This window comes from Pezoporus flaviventris, unplaced genomic scaffold (genome assembly GCF_033815535.1).
Source record: "Pezoporus flaviventris isolate CSIRO_AGI_PZ_B2104156 unplaced genomic scaffold, CSIRO_AGI_Pfla_v1 ptg000014l, whole genome shotgun sequence".
NCBI lineage: Eukaryota > Metazoa > Chordata > Aves > Psittaciformes > Psittacidae > Pezoporus > Pezoporus flaviventris.
The window spans coordinates 66,664-79,796 of record NW_026892562.1 but is presented as its reverse complement, the minus strand read 5'-3'; the positions used below and the strand labels follow the sequence as shown (position 1 = coordinate 79,796).

Below are 13,133 nucleotides of genomic sequence, written 5' to 3'. Positions count from 1 at the left end.
TAAACCACGACAGGCTGGAATTCTGCTTCTTGATAGAGATGGTGAAAATGCATTTTAGATATCTACAGAAGTCTCCATCCAAAGCTCACATTGTTTTCATAATGGTTCTCTCCAGGGACAAAACCCAGGCAGCTTTCATCAACAGCAATCTAAAAGTTACTATTTTATTTAAAACAACACTTGATCTAGCTTAAAAAATTGAGACAGAGTGAAACCAGTAGTGCTGGTTCAACTCTCCTTTTCTTTCTCCTTCAGTTCAGTAGATCTTTATTGATTCATCTCCCTCTGCCGTGTGCAAATACATTGGATGCTTACATATACACACACTGTTCAGTAGATTGGTTCAAAGCTCATTGCACTCAGAGTGTCTTTCTCTGAATTTGCACAAGGATTTCTTTAACCAGATGTATGCTTCTGCCACTACGCAGCCCTGCTCTGAAATATGCGTGATGCTGCTGGCAATAGAAGAGTGATTTACTGTCATGAATAACAACATAATGCTGCCTCTGTTCCTGTTGGTGTGCTTCTGAAGAGTCTGAGAATGCTTGTTTGCAGTAAGGTTCTTGGCAGGAGGGCATGTGCCCATTCAAGATCTGCTATTAAAACATCAATCACACAACAGACAGCTCACAGTGAGCTTTCATGACCAGGGAGGGCTGAGTCAGTATTACTCTGCTCTCTCCTTTCTTTGTGCTCTGACCACTGGCCTTGGTGGTACTCGAGGGAATGCGTGTAAATGAATTCCTTAGTAGCTGATACTGATAATGGGAATGTGAGTAAAGACAGCATTGATAGTCTTTATGATGATGATAGTGGATGTAGTAATTTGTATGCAATTAGTAATTAAAATGAAATAGTAAGGACCTGAGTGTTGCAATTTATTTATTTATGTATTTATTTAACTGCAGCTACACTTTGACTGTTTTATCAAAGGGGAAACCATTAAATTACCAGTTTGATTACATAGCCAAAAGCAAACCGATTAAAATAGATTTTCATCTATTAGATTATCTCTTAGATATCTATAGATTTTCATCTATATTTCATCAAGTGTTAGGGGCGCAGGTAAAGAATATTTTTATGACTACCTGTTGGATTGCCTCCCTGCCCCCTTTTACTGTTCCTCTTCTTTAACTCATTTTATTCCTAAGGAATGCTGGATTGTTGCAGTCTCCAAACCAGAAATGCCTCTTTCAGTAACTTGTGCTATAAATCACATCTGATTACCATATTTGCTGGGATGAGAAATGCGTCCGCGTCCTGCAGTCTTCTATTATGTCAATTAAAGTTGTGTCGATAGGGAAAAACTATTTACAGTATCTAAAATGAGGCAGTTTTCTTATGCTGATGTTCGCTTTATTTATTTCTACATTTTAGATTAAATTTAAAAAGGCACAGACAATAAGGCTAGATTTTGTGGCAGGGATGTGGAACAAAGAAAGGTGTTCAGCATGGCTTAGAGGGATGCTAGGAAAGGAACTGTTTTGCAGTATTCTATAATTTTCTTACTTGAATAAGATGTTTGTCTCTAAACCTCTGTGGAACCCGATTAACAGGGAATAATCTGGACCCATGAAGACAAAATCGGTAAATCCTCTATCATGAGAAACCACCTGGTTTGGCTTGAGTGGCTTTGGAGAGGCATAGCTGCCAACTTTGCAATGGTGAGGAGTCTGTCCCTTTAAGTCCAGTGCTTCCATGTGGGTTTTTCAGCAGAGTTAGATAGAGGAACAGAATTTGATACAAATAGATGAATAATGAATGGTTGAAAAGATGTTAAGAGAGAACATTTAGGAAAATGCAAATATCGTTGTGAAGGCCATAAATAGAGAGGATGAGGGGACAGTGAGTGTTTACCAGCGTGGGACAAGATTTTTCCATTATCTCTGTGCTGCTTTGCACTGCACAAATGGTCCTTGAGAGAACAAATTAGTTGAGTGTGAAAATGGTGGAGTATTAATTTTGTATGATTTCCTGCTACTAACATATCACCTGTCTCACTTATTATAACAGTATATATTACAAGTCATTATAAAATACAAGAAAAGTAGTTTTCCTGGAACTGTTTTTTTTATTTTATTTTTATTTTTATGATATGGTAAAGACACCACTCCCTAAAAAAAAACAACCAAACCTACAGTTTTTATCAGCACTTAATTTTTCAGATACACAACGTCCTTCAAAATGCCACAACAAAAGGTAACCATGGGCACAGGGATTCCAGATCGATTCTATGGGCAGCCTTCTACAATTTATCATTTGAAGATAGCATCTGTGTGTATTTGAAAGAGTAAGCCAGTCAATAGTGCAAGACATAGATAGAAGGAGACAAACTGGGTAAGAGTCTCAGGTATAAAAAATGGAGCAGTGAAGCAGAAATTGTGGATGCTGGTCTAAGACAAGCATTCATGAAACCAGGTATTTAATGTTATGTCTCTCAGTATCATGGCATGAAGAAAGAGTTGCTCATTTTGATGCAGTAATCCATTGCTCACCCTTAGCCATTAGTAAAACCAGATAGAAGGGACTGAAAAGGTAAGATATTAGCTGAATGAAAATAGATATAGTTATTTCAATGTATTATATTGTTTGGCTAATGTAGGTGAATCGAAGATTTGAGGAAAGTAATGCTCTCCTCACCTCTTCCCTTTCCCTCCCCTCTTCCCCATGCTGGTGTTTCTGAGATCTAGAAATCCAGTGGTATCTCTAAAGAATGTTTAGAAAGATAAATAACAATAAATAAGGAAGTGAATCTCTTACAGAAACCTGACATTCCTTTCTCAACAGCAGTAGTTATTTCATCAGTGCTTACTGAGATCCAGAGGAGTTTCTTTCACAAGTGAAATCAAAGCCAAAGCAAACAGGGCTCTGGGAACACATTTATGTAATCACTAAACTAGAGGCAATCTTTCCAGGGAACAGAGCTATTTTTGTAAGAATGAGGTGACTATATTGCTTTGTTTTCTAATGGGCTGTAATATATTTGGTAGCAGTAGTAACATAACCTTGTATTTGTTGTAGACTTATGTAACGGTAACATTACAGCCAAGCATCAAGCAGTTAGATTTAGAATATATTGTCATGCCTTAAGAGCCTTTGAAGAAGAAAAATGGGTGAAAGTGGTGCTAAATACCGAGGGAGAGCAGTCCAGTTAGATTTTACGGTGTAAAACTCTTACTACTCTGTCCCTGTAGTAACTTGTTGAGGTTTCTGCCATGGGTTCTAGCAGGGGAAAGTGATTAATTCCTTCTGTGTCCCAGATAGGCAAATTGTATTGCCCTGATGAGCACTGTTTATGTAAGGGAATAGAGTTTACAGATATTCCCATTTGCATGGATTCATTGGAGGAGTGTGGTGCAGACCAGTCCCTTATCATCATACCCCAGGTATGGAGGCAGGGAGTAACTGTGTCTGTCACCAGTGTCAAACTGGTGATTCCAGACTTGAAAGCTCACAGTGCCCAGAGCTGTGCTGCAACAGTGCAACTCCCAGTTTAGAGCTTGGCTTATCAAATCTTCTTTGGTGGCAAGAATTTGTCCCGCAGATGGTTTGTGATGAACCTCGTTATTTCACCACCTTCTCCTCAACAGCTAGACTTCCAGTCTGTGTCCTGCTTTAGGGAAGGATATATATGATGTCTAGGGAGGAATGTCCTCATTGTCTCACAGGCTGTTGCCTGCTGCAGGGTGGGAAGAGTCAGTGGGTGTTCATATTGTGTGTGCTGTTTCCTCTCTGATGAACTGCCAAAGATGATACTCTCTTACTGACTGGTGAGTGTGAGCTGAGATGTCACTCCACCCCCCTCAGCGGTGCTCAGTGCCGTGCTGAACAGTGCCGACTCGTCCTATCCCACCTCCTTTCGAGGGTGCTACTTCTCCGAGGGGAGGGTGGCTGCTGCTTCCACCTTCTCCTAGCAGCCTCTGGGTGGACTGATATGGTGGGGCTGAGGAGGAGAGAAGCACGAGGCCTGTGGCATGCACAGCCACCATTTTGTGTGGCATAAGGGAGCGCGGTGAGGAGTCACCTGTGGAAGCGGCTGCCGTGTCAGCATGCTTGAAATGTGTTCAAGCCCCTGTAGAAAAGCTGCCAGAAACTCAAAAGTGCCTTTTCAGTTCTTGAAGGTTGGACTTGATGATCTTAAAGGTCTTTTGCAACCTGGTTGATTCTATGGTTTGATGATTCCTATACTGCAGTTAAGCAATATTGTTTTTATTGGGAGACATGCTGCTGTAGCCATGCAGGCATTTATTACGTTTGTAAGGGTGAACCTTGGGCACCCTAGCATTGTCCTTATCAAATTTTTCATTTACTCCAGAATTTAGAGTAGAGCTTTAAGAAAACTTCTGAGAAAGGTAGAATGTACATATATGATTATTTCCTAACTTTGAATAAGTATGGGTGATGGAAGAAAGAATTGATCATGTGAACTGAGCATACCACCTCTAAGAAATAATAAAAAAGAACAGCAAAGAGGTTTTGCGGTATTTTTGAGTCAAAACTAATATGAAAGAACAAGCTGACGCCAACATGGGACTTAGAACTACATGGGCTTATTTCTAATTTCAAATTTTTATGAAGAGATTTTGAAATGCATTGTATTTGAATTGCAGTCTTTTTCTGAGTTTATCTTCTATCTTTCTCTGAATTTGTCTCTCACCTGTTGCAGTGTCCTTGGCAACATTGTCAAGAATATTGCTCTGACTGTAGCTAAAGATAGCCCAGATCCCTGCTGGTTCATTCCCTAGTCCTGTTCTTGAGGGATAAACATTTGTTCTGTAACCCGTGAAGTCCCCTGTGTACTCCCAAGCCAAGAGTGGACAACTTCTCCTGCTGGGATTTGCATGTGAGTGTGTGTGTTGAAATGTTTGTTTGTTTGTTTGTTTGTTTAACCTGATAGTGATGAAGGTGTCATCCCTAGAGGGACAGTTAAATTGACAGAAAGTAGATTTGGAATGTTAAATTGACAGAAAGTAGATTTGGAATGTTGATACTCTTGTCCTGATCCTAAAGTAGGTATCTCAAGGTAAAGCACTTTTACGCTGTGCCCAGAGGAAAAGGCTGCACTGTTTTAATGGTGCTCTAAAAGTCAAAGTGATTGTACACCCTGATGTTATTATATTGATAGTATTTTATTTCTGATGGATTCCCAGGTGATGCTACACCAGCCCTAATTTATGAAGGCGTTTTTGGCTACTTAGTTACTTAATGATGTCAGGGTAATGTTTCTCAGCCTTGTTGAAAGGGGAATGTTCCTTTGGCTTTACCTGCTTTTGGTTTGGATTGTTTCCCTGCCTCCAAAAGGGCAGCAGCTCCGTCCATCCAAGTCAGAGGAATGGTGAGGGTCACCTGTGGTTATACTGCTGCCCTGTGTGGAGGAGATGAATTGCTATCAAGGAGTCCAAGCTTGTGAGCAGTTTTAAGCCTGGCCTAAACATCCGCAGCCCGTAATTAGTCTTTTCTTACTCAGGAAACTGCTGGAAGCTGAGCTGCTGCCAGCTCACAGATAACTGCTCACTCCTGCTGTCCTATGCTTCGTGGCTCCTTGAGGGCTGTATTGCACAGTTTGAGGAACCAGCCGTATACTAAAGGTAAAAACGAGGTCTGGGGGATGTTCGAGGAGAAAGAGGACAGGCAGTGGAAGGGTTAAAACAAAACAGGTAAGCAGAGCTGAAGTCAAATGAGCCTGGCAATGGAAAGGAGGTAAGGGCAGGAGAGGACAGAATCAGGGAGCATTTGGAATACAAACCAGAAATAACAATGAACAAGGTTACTATTAAGTCAGTGGTGTGAAAAATCCATGTGTTCCTTGTTGGGGGAGCATAAGGTGACTGAAAGTTTAGGACCTCTTTTATGTTCCAGTACTGTTGTGCTACACTGTCTTGGAAACTTTGTCTATATGATTTCATCAGCTTGGGAATATATTTTAAGATTCGATATTATTTAAATAACAGCCCAGATTGATTCTGCATTATTAAACCCCAAAATATTTAGACCAGGGTTTAATACAGGTCACATTAAGGCATAGTATTAACTTGAATAAAGGAGGGGAGGTGAATTTACCCTCCGTTAATAATGGTTTCTAGGTGGGAGTCATGAATTAGACATCAGAGCTTTCTGCAATGCTGTCCTTCTTCTCTCCCGTCCATCTTTGATTTTCCATCCTTGCTTCTTTACAGAGGGCTTGAAAATTAGGATCAAGTTTGGAGAAACATGCTCCCAAACAGACAGCAAGTAGTTGGGAGATAGTTGCAAATGGACTAATTGATTCTGATACTTAGCAGACTTACACACACACCTGTTGGTGCTCTGGAACGCTTCATAGTCATTTTGTTTTGATTGGAATATTATTGTCTTCCAGTATTTAAACTCTGAAGCCCAAAACAGCAGGTGGTGATAGTGCTCATGTCCACATGGGTTATTATTAAATGCATGCAAACAGGGGTCTGCAATTGCAGAGATAGAGTGTGCTTTGCTTCAAGATTGTTCACTTGTGGTTATTACAGGGCTAACAGTTTGAAAACCAGTAGGTGCCTTTGACCTGAATGGACAATACTCCCATTGTCATTAACAGGAATCGTGCCCTCTTTATGGCAGAGATGAGTTTGCTTTGATAAGACTCATGGGAGGAGACAAACAGTAAAAAGAGGCCCCAGTTGTGATTTGGTATCTAATTGTCATGTTTCAATGTTATAAATATTTAGCAGTAGGATTCCAAGTTGGGCATGAGAAGAGTCAAATGGTTTGTAAAGTACATTTGCACCTGAAAACCTCTTTCACTGGCCATGGGTTGAATGCTACTTGTACTGTGTTTCCATCCCGTCTTGTTTTGCCTGGTTGGTTGGTATGAGATGATAAGTAGCTGCTGTGTGGCGAAAGGCATGGCAGGTGCTAAGCAGGTAGCTGCACTGAGATACTTTCGTTTCCACTGGCACAAATAATAAAATATAATTCATGTGTATGTATTCTGTTAACTATTAAGGAAACACTTGACCCGGAAGAGCAGCTCTCGCTCACCAAACCAACCCACCCTGTAATATTATGGTCCTTACTGGAAAGCTGAAGCCCAAATGTCTTTGTTGTTGCAAAGAGGTAGCCAGTGGAGATGGCAGCTGGTGAGATGTGAATGATCATTATGCTGTGTCAAGTCTTATTTTAGAGACTATAAGTAAACTTTTGGAAAAGAAAAACAAACTACTTCACCAGTCTAGAGAGATACATAAATCATATATTTTTATCACCTCAGAAGACCACTAGAAGATGAGCTCTAATATTTCAAATGCGACAAGCAATCTATACACATGAATCACAATTTGAGTTCCATTACAGCTGAGCTGATCTATACCACTGGGTGCTTTGTGGATTTTACTCTAACAGTATTAAATAAAAACCCCAAGCATTTTGTGATGAATACCTAACCTTTTACAGGAATGTGCAGAGATGTGGTCCAGAACAACAGTTTTAGCATTGCCCTTTAGGCTTTAATAAGAAAATACTATTGCCAGTTTTGACCTCTCAGTATTATTCTCTGTAAGGGAAATGTGTGTATTAGTAGGAGGCTGATACTGCAAAGGTAAAGAAAAGAAGAAATACTGAAAGGATTTATGGAAGATGGCCAAAGACGGATTGCAGAAAGAGTTAAGTAGATGAGCCAAGTTTGAAGAGAGGGATCTTTTGTTCCTGCTGCTGCCTTTGTTAGACCCAGCATTTTCCTCCTGGACTCAAGGATTTCTGCAGCAACCCAGTGTCAGTTGTTCTCAGTCCTCTTTAGTGCAGCCATTACCTGAAGTCCTTTTGAGTCCCCTTTTGAGAAATACTCCAACAGCAATATTTTCATAGAGGTTGTGGATTTTCTTTGTATCACTGGTGTTCTCCTATTTTGTGTTACAGTAATGTGGGCTTTGCTTGCAATGAACCAAAGTTTAAATCCCTTCACCTTTGAGACTTTTAATCCTTTCTCTTTGCTTTGGGGGAAGAAAGAGAAGCGTTGTCCAGTGCACTCAGTGAGGCAGATGGAGATAGAGGGTAGCCCGTAAGGTTAATTTTCAGGTAGATTGGTTGCTGTTTTGACATTCTTGCTTTCTTTTCATACATCTTTTTGTTCCTTTCCCTTTCATGCTTGGAAATTATCAGATATGCAAGAACAAAACTCTTCAAAGTTATGCTCCAAAAACCTATTATAAAGAGGCTGCAAACAGAACAGTGTGAACACACATCAATACCTGAGTGTTTCCCAAGTGGCTCTAGCACTCTGTGGTGTGATAACAAGACATGTGGGAGGATTTTTCTTGGCTTTTATCTTCCATATATTGGTGCTCCTGACTTTTTAAAATTCGTTTTGTCAGGTGGCACTGCAGCAGAAACAACAGCAATGTGGGAACGAGGTAGTTCAAGGATTTTGCTGTGGTATATCAAGTCTTTTGCCTCCAGGCCATCATTTCTAATTCAGCCCAAGTTGGCAGCAGTCAGCAATCACTGCCAACTGACAGCTGTTTGGTGGCCAACACACAGTGATTTAGCTAGTAGTTCCTACCAGACAGATGTCTGTAGTATAGCAAGTGTGAGTGTAGCTGGGATGTGTTTCATTTTCAGAGACTGGAAAATGTGGGTGTACCTCAACTGCAGCTATTTCTGTTTAGGAAGGTTAAACAGGACACCTAAATTTAGGCAACAAAGAGCTCAGCATGTGCACAGTGATCCCTCCACTATGGAGGTTAACCCTCCTATTCTGGGGTTAAATCCTGATGTTATGGTACTCACCCCTTATAGCACCTCTATTGTATCTCCATAAGTACTAGGTGGTGGGAGGAAAAAGAGAGACTGTAGCTTGGTCTCTGTAGATGGTTGTGCAGAGGGATGTGGGAGGAGACCACACTGTGTGGTGACCAACTCTACTGGTTGAGGGAGTTCTTCAGCTGTGTTGTCAGTTAATACCTTACTTAAGTGTGAGCAATGAATAACAAGGAAAAGGTAATAGAGGAGGAAAAACGAGTCTGATTCATTTTTCTTTGTGTGAACATATGGAACACTAGAATTAATCTTTTGAAAACCATGAATTACTTCATGTAAAATCTGTGCTACTAAGCAGAAAATCTATCCTGCTGAGAAAACAAATCAAGAGAATTCTTCAGTATAATATCTGGTTTTGTGGGGAAAGAAGGGGGGAAGATTTTACAGTTTACAGTATCATCGAGCTTTGGGATATTTAAACAGGCAAATCAATGATGGGTTTGATTCACTATTGTGACAACAGTTTTGAATTTTGGAATTGCAACAGCAGTAGAGATCCTCAAGCAAACAGAGATATGGGGTCAACATTATACTGCTCCATAGTCATCTTTTTGTTCCATTGGCATGATTTAAAGCAGGTTAAAACGGGCTGTCCCTGATCCCACTTACGCCACAGGAGTTCCTGTGTTGCAGGGAAAGAGCATTGACCTAGCAGTTGAGTGAGTCTGGGGGACTGGGACACTCACCCATCAACTCAGCAGTTGAATCTGCTGCATTGCTGTGACAGACATTGCCATGTCCTATCTGTCCCTCACTGCAGCTGCCGCCTGCTGTGCAGAGGCACTGCGCCTTCATGTTTTGGGTTACCAGTAAGGCAGGTAGGATTGTCAGTGCTGCAGACCTGTGATGCTATTTTATGTGTTTGGAAACTCTGCATCAGTTTTTGTCTTGTAGCATTGTCACAGAAAAAAACCCAAATGTATGCATTAATTTTTCGGAGTTAAAAAATATAAAGGATTTCATGAAGAACAGCAGAAGGAACCCATTGCTATGAGACAGGAATTTTAGGTCTATTTTAAGGAATACTTCTGTACTAAATTTGCCTCCTTCTTTATTCATGGAAACCTGGAATGGTTTGGACTGGAAGAGACCTTAAAGCTGATCTAGTTCCAAGCCCCTGCCATGCGCAGGGGCACCTTCCACTATAGACCAGGTTGCTCCAAGCCCCAGCCAATCACAGAATCACAGAATAGTTAGGGTTGGAAAGGACCTTAAGATCATCTAGTTCCAACCCCTCTGCCATGGGCAGGGACACCTCACACTAAACCATGTTGCCCAAGGCTCTGTCCAACCTGGCCTTGAACACTGCCAGAAATGGAGCATTCACCACTTCTCTGGGCAACCCAGTGCCTCACCACCCTTACAGTAAAGAGCTTCTTCCTTATATCTAACCTATCCCATGTGTAAGTTTTAACCCATTGCCACTTGTCCTGTCACTGCAGTTCCTGATTAAGAGTAGGCCCCAGTGTTGGAGTTAAACCAAATTGCCTTTGGATTTGTGAATGGAATTTATTTTCTTTTATTCTAATATTGTGTCATGTTGTTATATTTTTCTAAGCCTGACTGTAACTTACCTCGGTGGTTCTTCCTTACAGATATCGATGAGTGCGCTGCCAAGATGCATTATTGTCATGCCAACACCGTGTGTGTTAACTTGCCTGGATCCTATCGCTGTGACTGTGCCATGGGATATGTCCGTGTGGATGATTTCTCCTGTACAGGTGAGCTGTTGAGCATACAGCAATAAAAGCATTACACTGTGTTGTGTGTATACTTTGCCTTTGAATTGGTCCCTGTGCCATACCAAATGTCACATACGAGCTGGCTCTGTACTGGTGTACAATTTAGGCACAAATGAGGCAGGTAGATGTGCTGGGAGGTACCTTTCCTGTGTACGACCCTTTCGGGATGGTGGCTCAAGAAGCCCTGTGGTGTACACACTGAGGGTTTTTGTAGATCAGGACATGCTCTCTTCATGTCTGGAGCACCTCCCATATGAAGTCAGGCTTAGAAATTTGGGGCTGTTCAGCCTGGAGAAGAGAAGCCACGTGAAGACCTCATAGCAGCTTCTAGTGTCTGAAGGGAGCCTACAAGGATGCTGGAGAGGGACTCTTCATCAGGGACTGTAGTGATAGGGTGATGGGTTCAAACTTAAACAGGGAAAGTTTAGGTTAGAAGTGCTTCCCTGTGAGGGTGATGAGGCCCTGGCACAGGTTGCCCAGAGAAGTTGGGGCTGCCCCATCCCTGTCAGTGTTCAGGGCCTGCTTGGATGAGGCTTGGAGCAACCTGGTCTAGTAGAAGGTGTCCCTGCCCGTGGCAGGGGGTTGGAACTGAATGAGCTTTAAGGTTCCTTCCCCCCAAACCAGTCTGGGATTCTGTAATTTTCTATCCCATGGTTGGCTGGTGTGTGAGGTGCAAAGGCTGAGATGAGATCATACATGTAGGGAGAAGAAATTTTATTTCCTGTGGTTTGAAACATGAGAAATTATCTGGGAGGAGAAGCTTTCTGGACAGAGCTGAGACAAGTTTGCAAAAGCAAAACTGAAAACGTATAAAGTCCTCCAAACTATTTGTTATTAAGTAGTTTGGAAATGGTTGTTATTAGTGGTGAGAAGTAATGTCTGCCGGACTGACACATGTTATTTAGAAAAGAGAACAATTGCGAAAGCATTAGACGTTAAATCCAGTCATGTTAATACATGTCAGCAAAATGAGCTCTAAAACTCCTTAAGTGGGAAGTAGATTGGTCTAATTCCTGACAGAGGTTTTTAAGGGACCTTCTCTGCAATCTCTGGGCAGAATGCGAGGAGCTGCTGAAACACTGGGCCCAGCTGTACATCGCTGGATAACACCTGTCAATCTCGGAGCTCCAGAAGGGCTGATCTTGGGCTTATTTTGATGGTGCACCTGTGTGGCAAAGAAGGAAAATATCAGGCAGATGTATTGAAATGGAAATAAGTCAGCTTGACATGAAATCATGTTTAGAATTGGGTTGTGTGGGCTTTCTCAAGTGTAAAGATGGCAACAGGAGTATTCAATAGGAGAATGATTTCCAGCCTGGAATAATTATGTTGTCATTCACATGTTATCCCTAGGGAAGGTCATGGGAAATGTTAACTTTGATGATGACAGCATGTCTTGTAGCTAAGATTATGGAGTTCATAAAAACTGTAGAAAACTCCTGCCCACCTCTTGAGAGAGGTTGATAGTCAATAGTTGTTAGGAAACGGGGTTTTGTTTTGCCCAGAGAGTCATTACTTCTGTAGAATCTATGTCTTTTGGGTAAACTTTGTATTTTTTTCTTGATCTTTTACAGTCTGCCCTGCCAGAAAAGTTTCAGACCTTAAAATTTGTTCTCAGTGTTGTGCTGCATGAGGTAGCGGCCTTCACAGTGATGGGAAAGTGGTTTTGATAATCTGACATTTGCTTTCCATATGCACGCTTCCCATTTCCTAATGTTCCTTCCCTCCAGCAAGGGACTATCATTAGATTAGGCATGCAAGTGGTTCAGGAAGCAGGTATTTGGAATGTAATGAGCAAGTGTGAAGTAGTAAGACAAACTGCTTGACAGGAATGGGTGAGCATTCATTTAAAGTGCATGCACAAAAAAAATCCAGAACTTGGAGATAAAATCAAAATAATAGAATGAGAGAGAGTGAGCTATTTCTTGCAGGTTCATTATCTTGCTGAAATGGCTTATTTTTTTGACATCCCTGTTAAAAGCACAGTAAGTAACATAGCTCAGGAGAAACTTGGTTCATTGCCTGTTGCATCCAGAAATAGTTGTATGTTACAGTAATGAATGTATTTAAAATAAGTATTGTGCAATAGAAACACTAATCCTGGTTTTGTATTTTGCATTATTTTTATGCAGAATTTTCCTTTAATGAATCTTAAAAAAATAAATAAAAGTAGTAAAAGAATCAGGCAGCAAATACTTAACCAGTTCCACCTCATGCTGGCACCGATGTATAGCAGGCGCAGGCAATAGAGATTGTAGCTGTTACTCAGGATTTAAATTTATTCCTCTTTATTCAAACCAGACAAAGGAGAAATGATCTTGTTATTGAACCATAGATTTGGAGACAAGTCTGGGAGCCTGAGGTGGGCTGAGTCCTCATTACAACTGCAAACTGCATTTTCTGTAAGCGAGGTCAGGCTCTGATGGGTTCAAGAGACAGGTTAACCAGTTTCAAATGTAGGCGTTGGAGACATGTGCACAGCATTGCATGTATTGTGTTCACAGCTGGCCTGAAAGCAGAGTTATACCGTAGAGTTTCACGTTTTGGGAAGTCTGGGTCTGATTCAAGGTATGAAGTCATCATCTACAATTGAGCTAATCCTGT

The 13,133-nt window shown here is 41.2% G+C and overlaps 1 protein-coding gene across 1 annotated transcript in view; it reads left to right on the top strand.

Annotated features, from left to right (window-relative positions):
* Positions 1-13,133, top strand: part of LOC133269126 (protein kinase C-binding protein NELL1-like) — a gene marked incomplete at its 3' end in the record, with an annotated part of 178,911 nt that overhangs the window by 132,131 nt on the left and 33,647 nt on the right. The window contains exon 13 of the mRNA XM_061453083.1: positions 10,383-10,508. Within this exon, the coding sequence (XP_061309067.1) occupies positions 10,383-10,508 (126 nt within the window). The remainder of the gene's footprint in view (positions 1-10,382; positions 10,509-13,133) is intronic.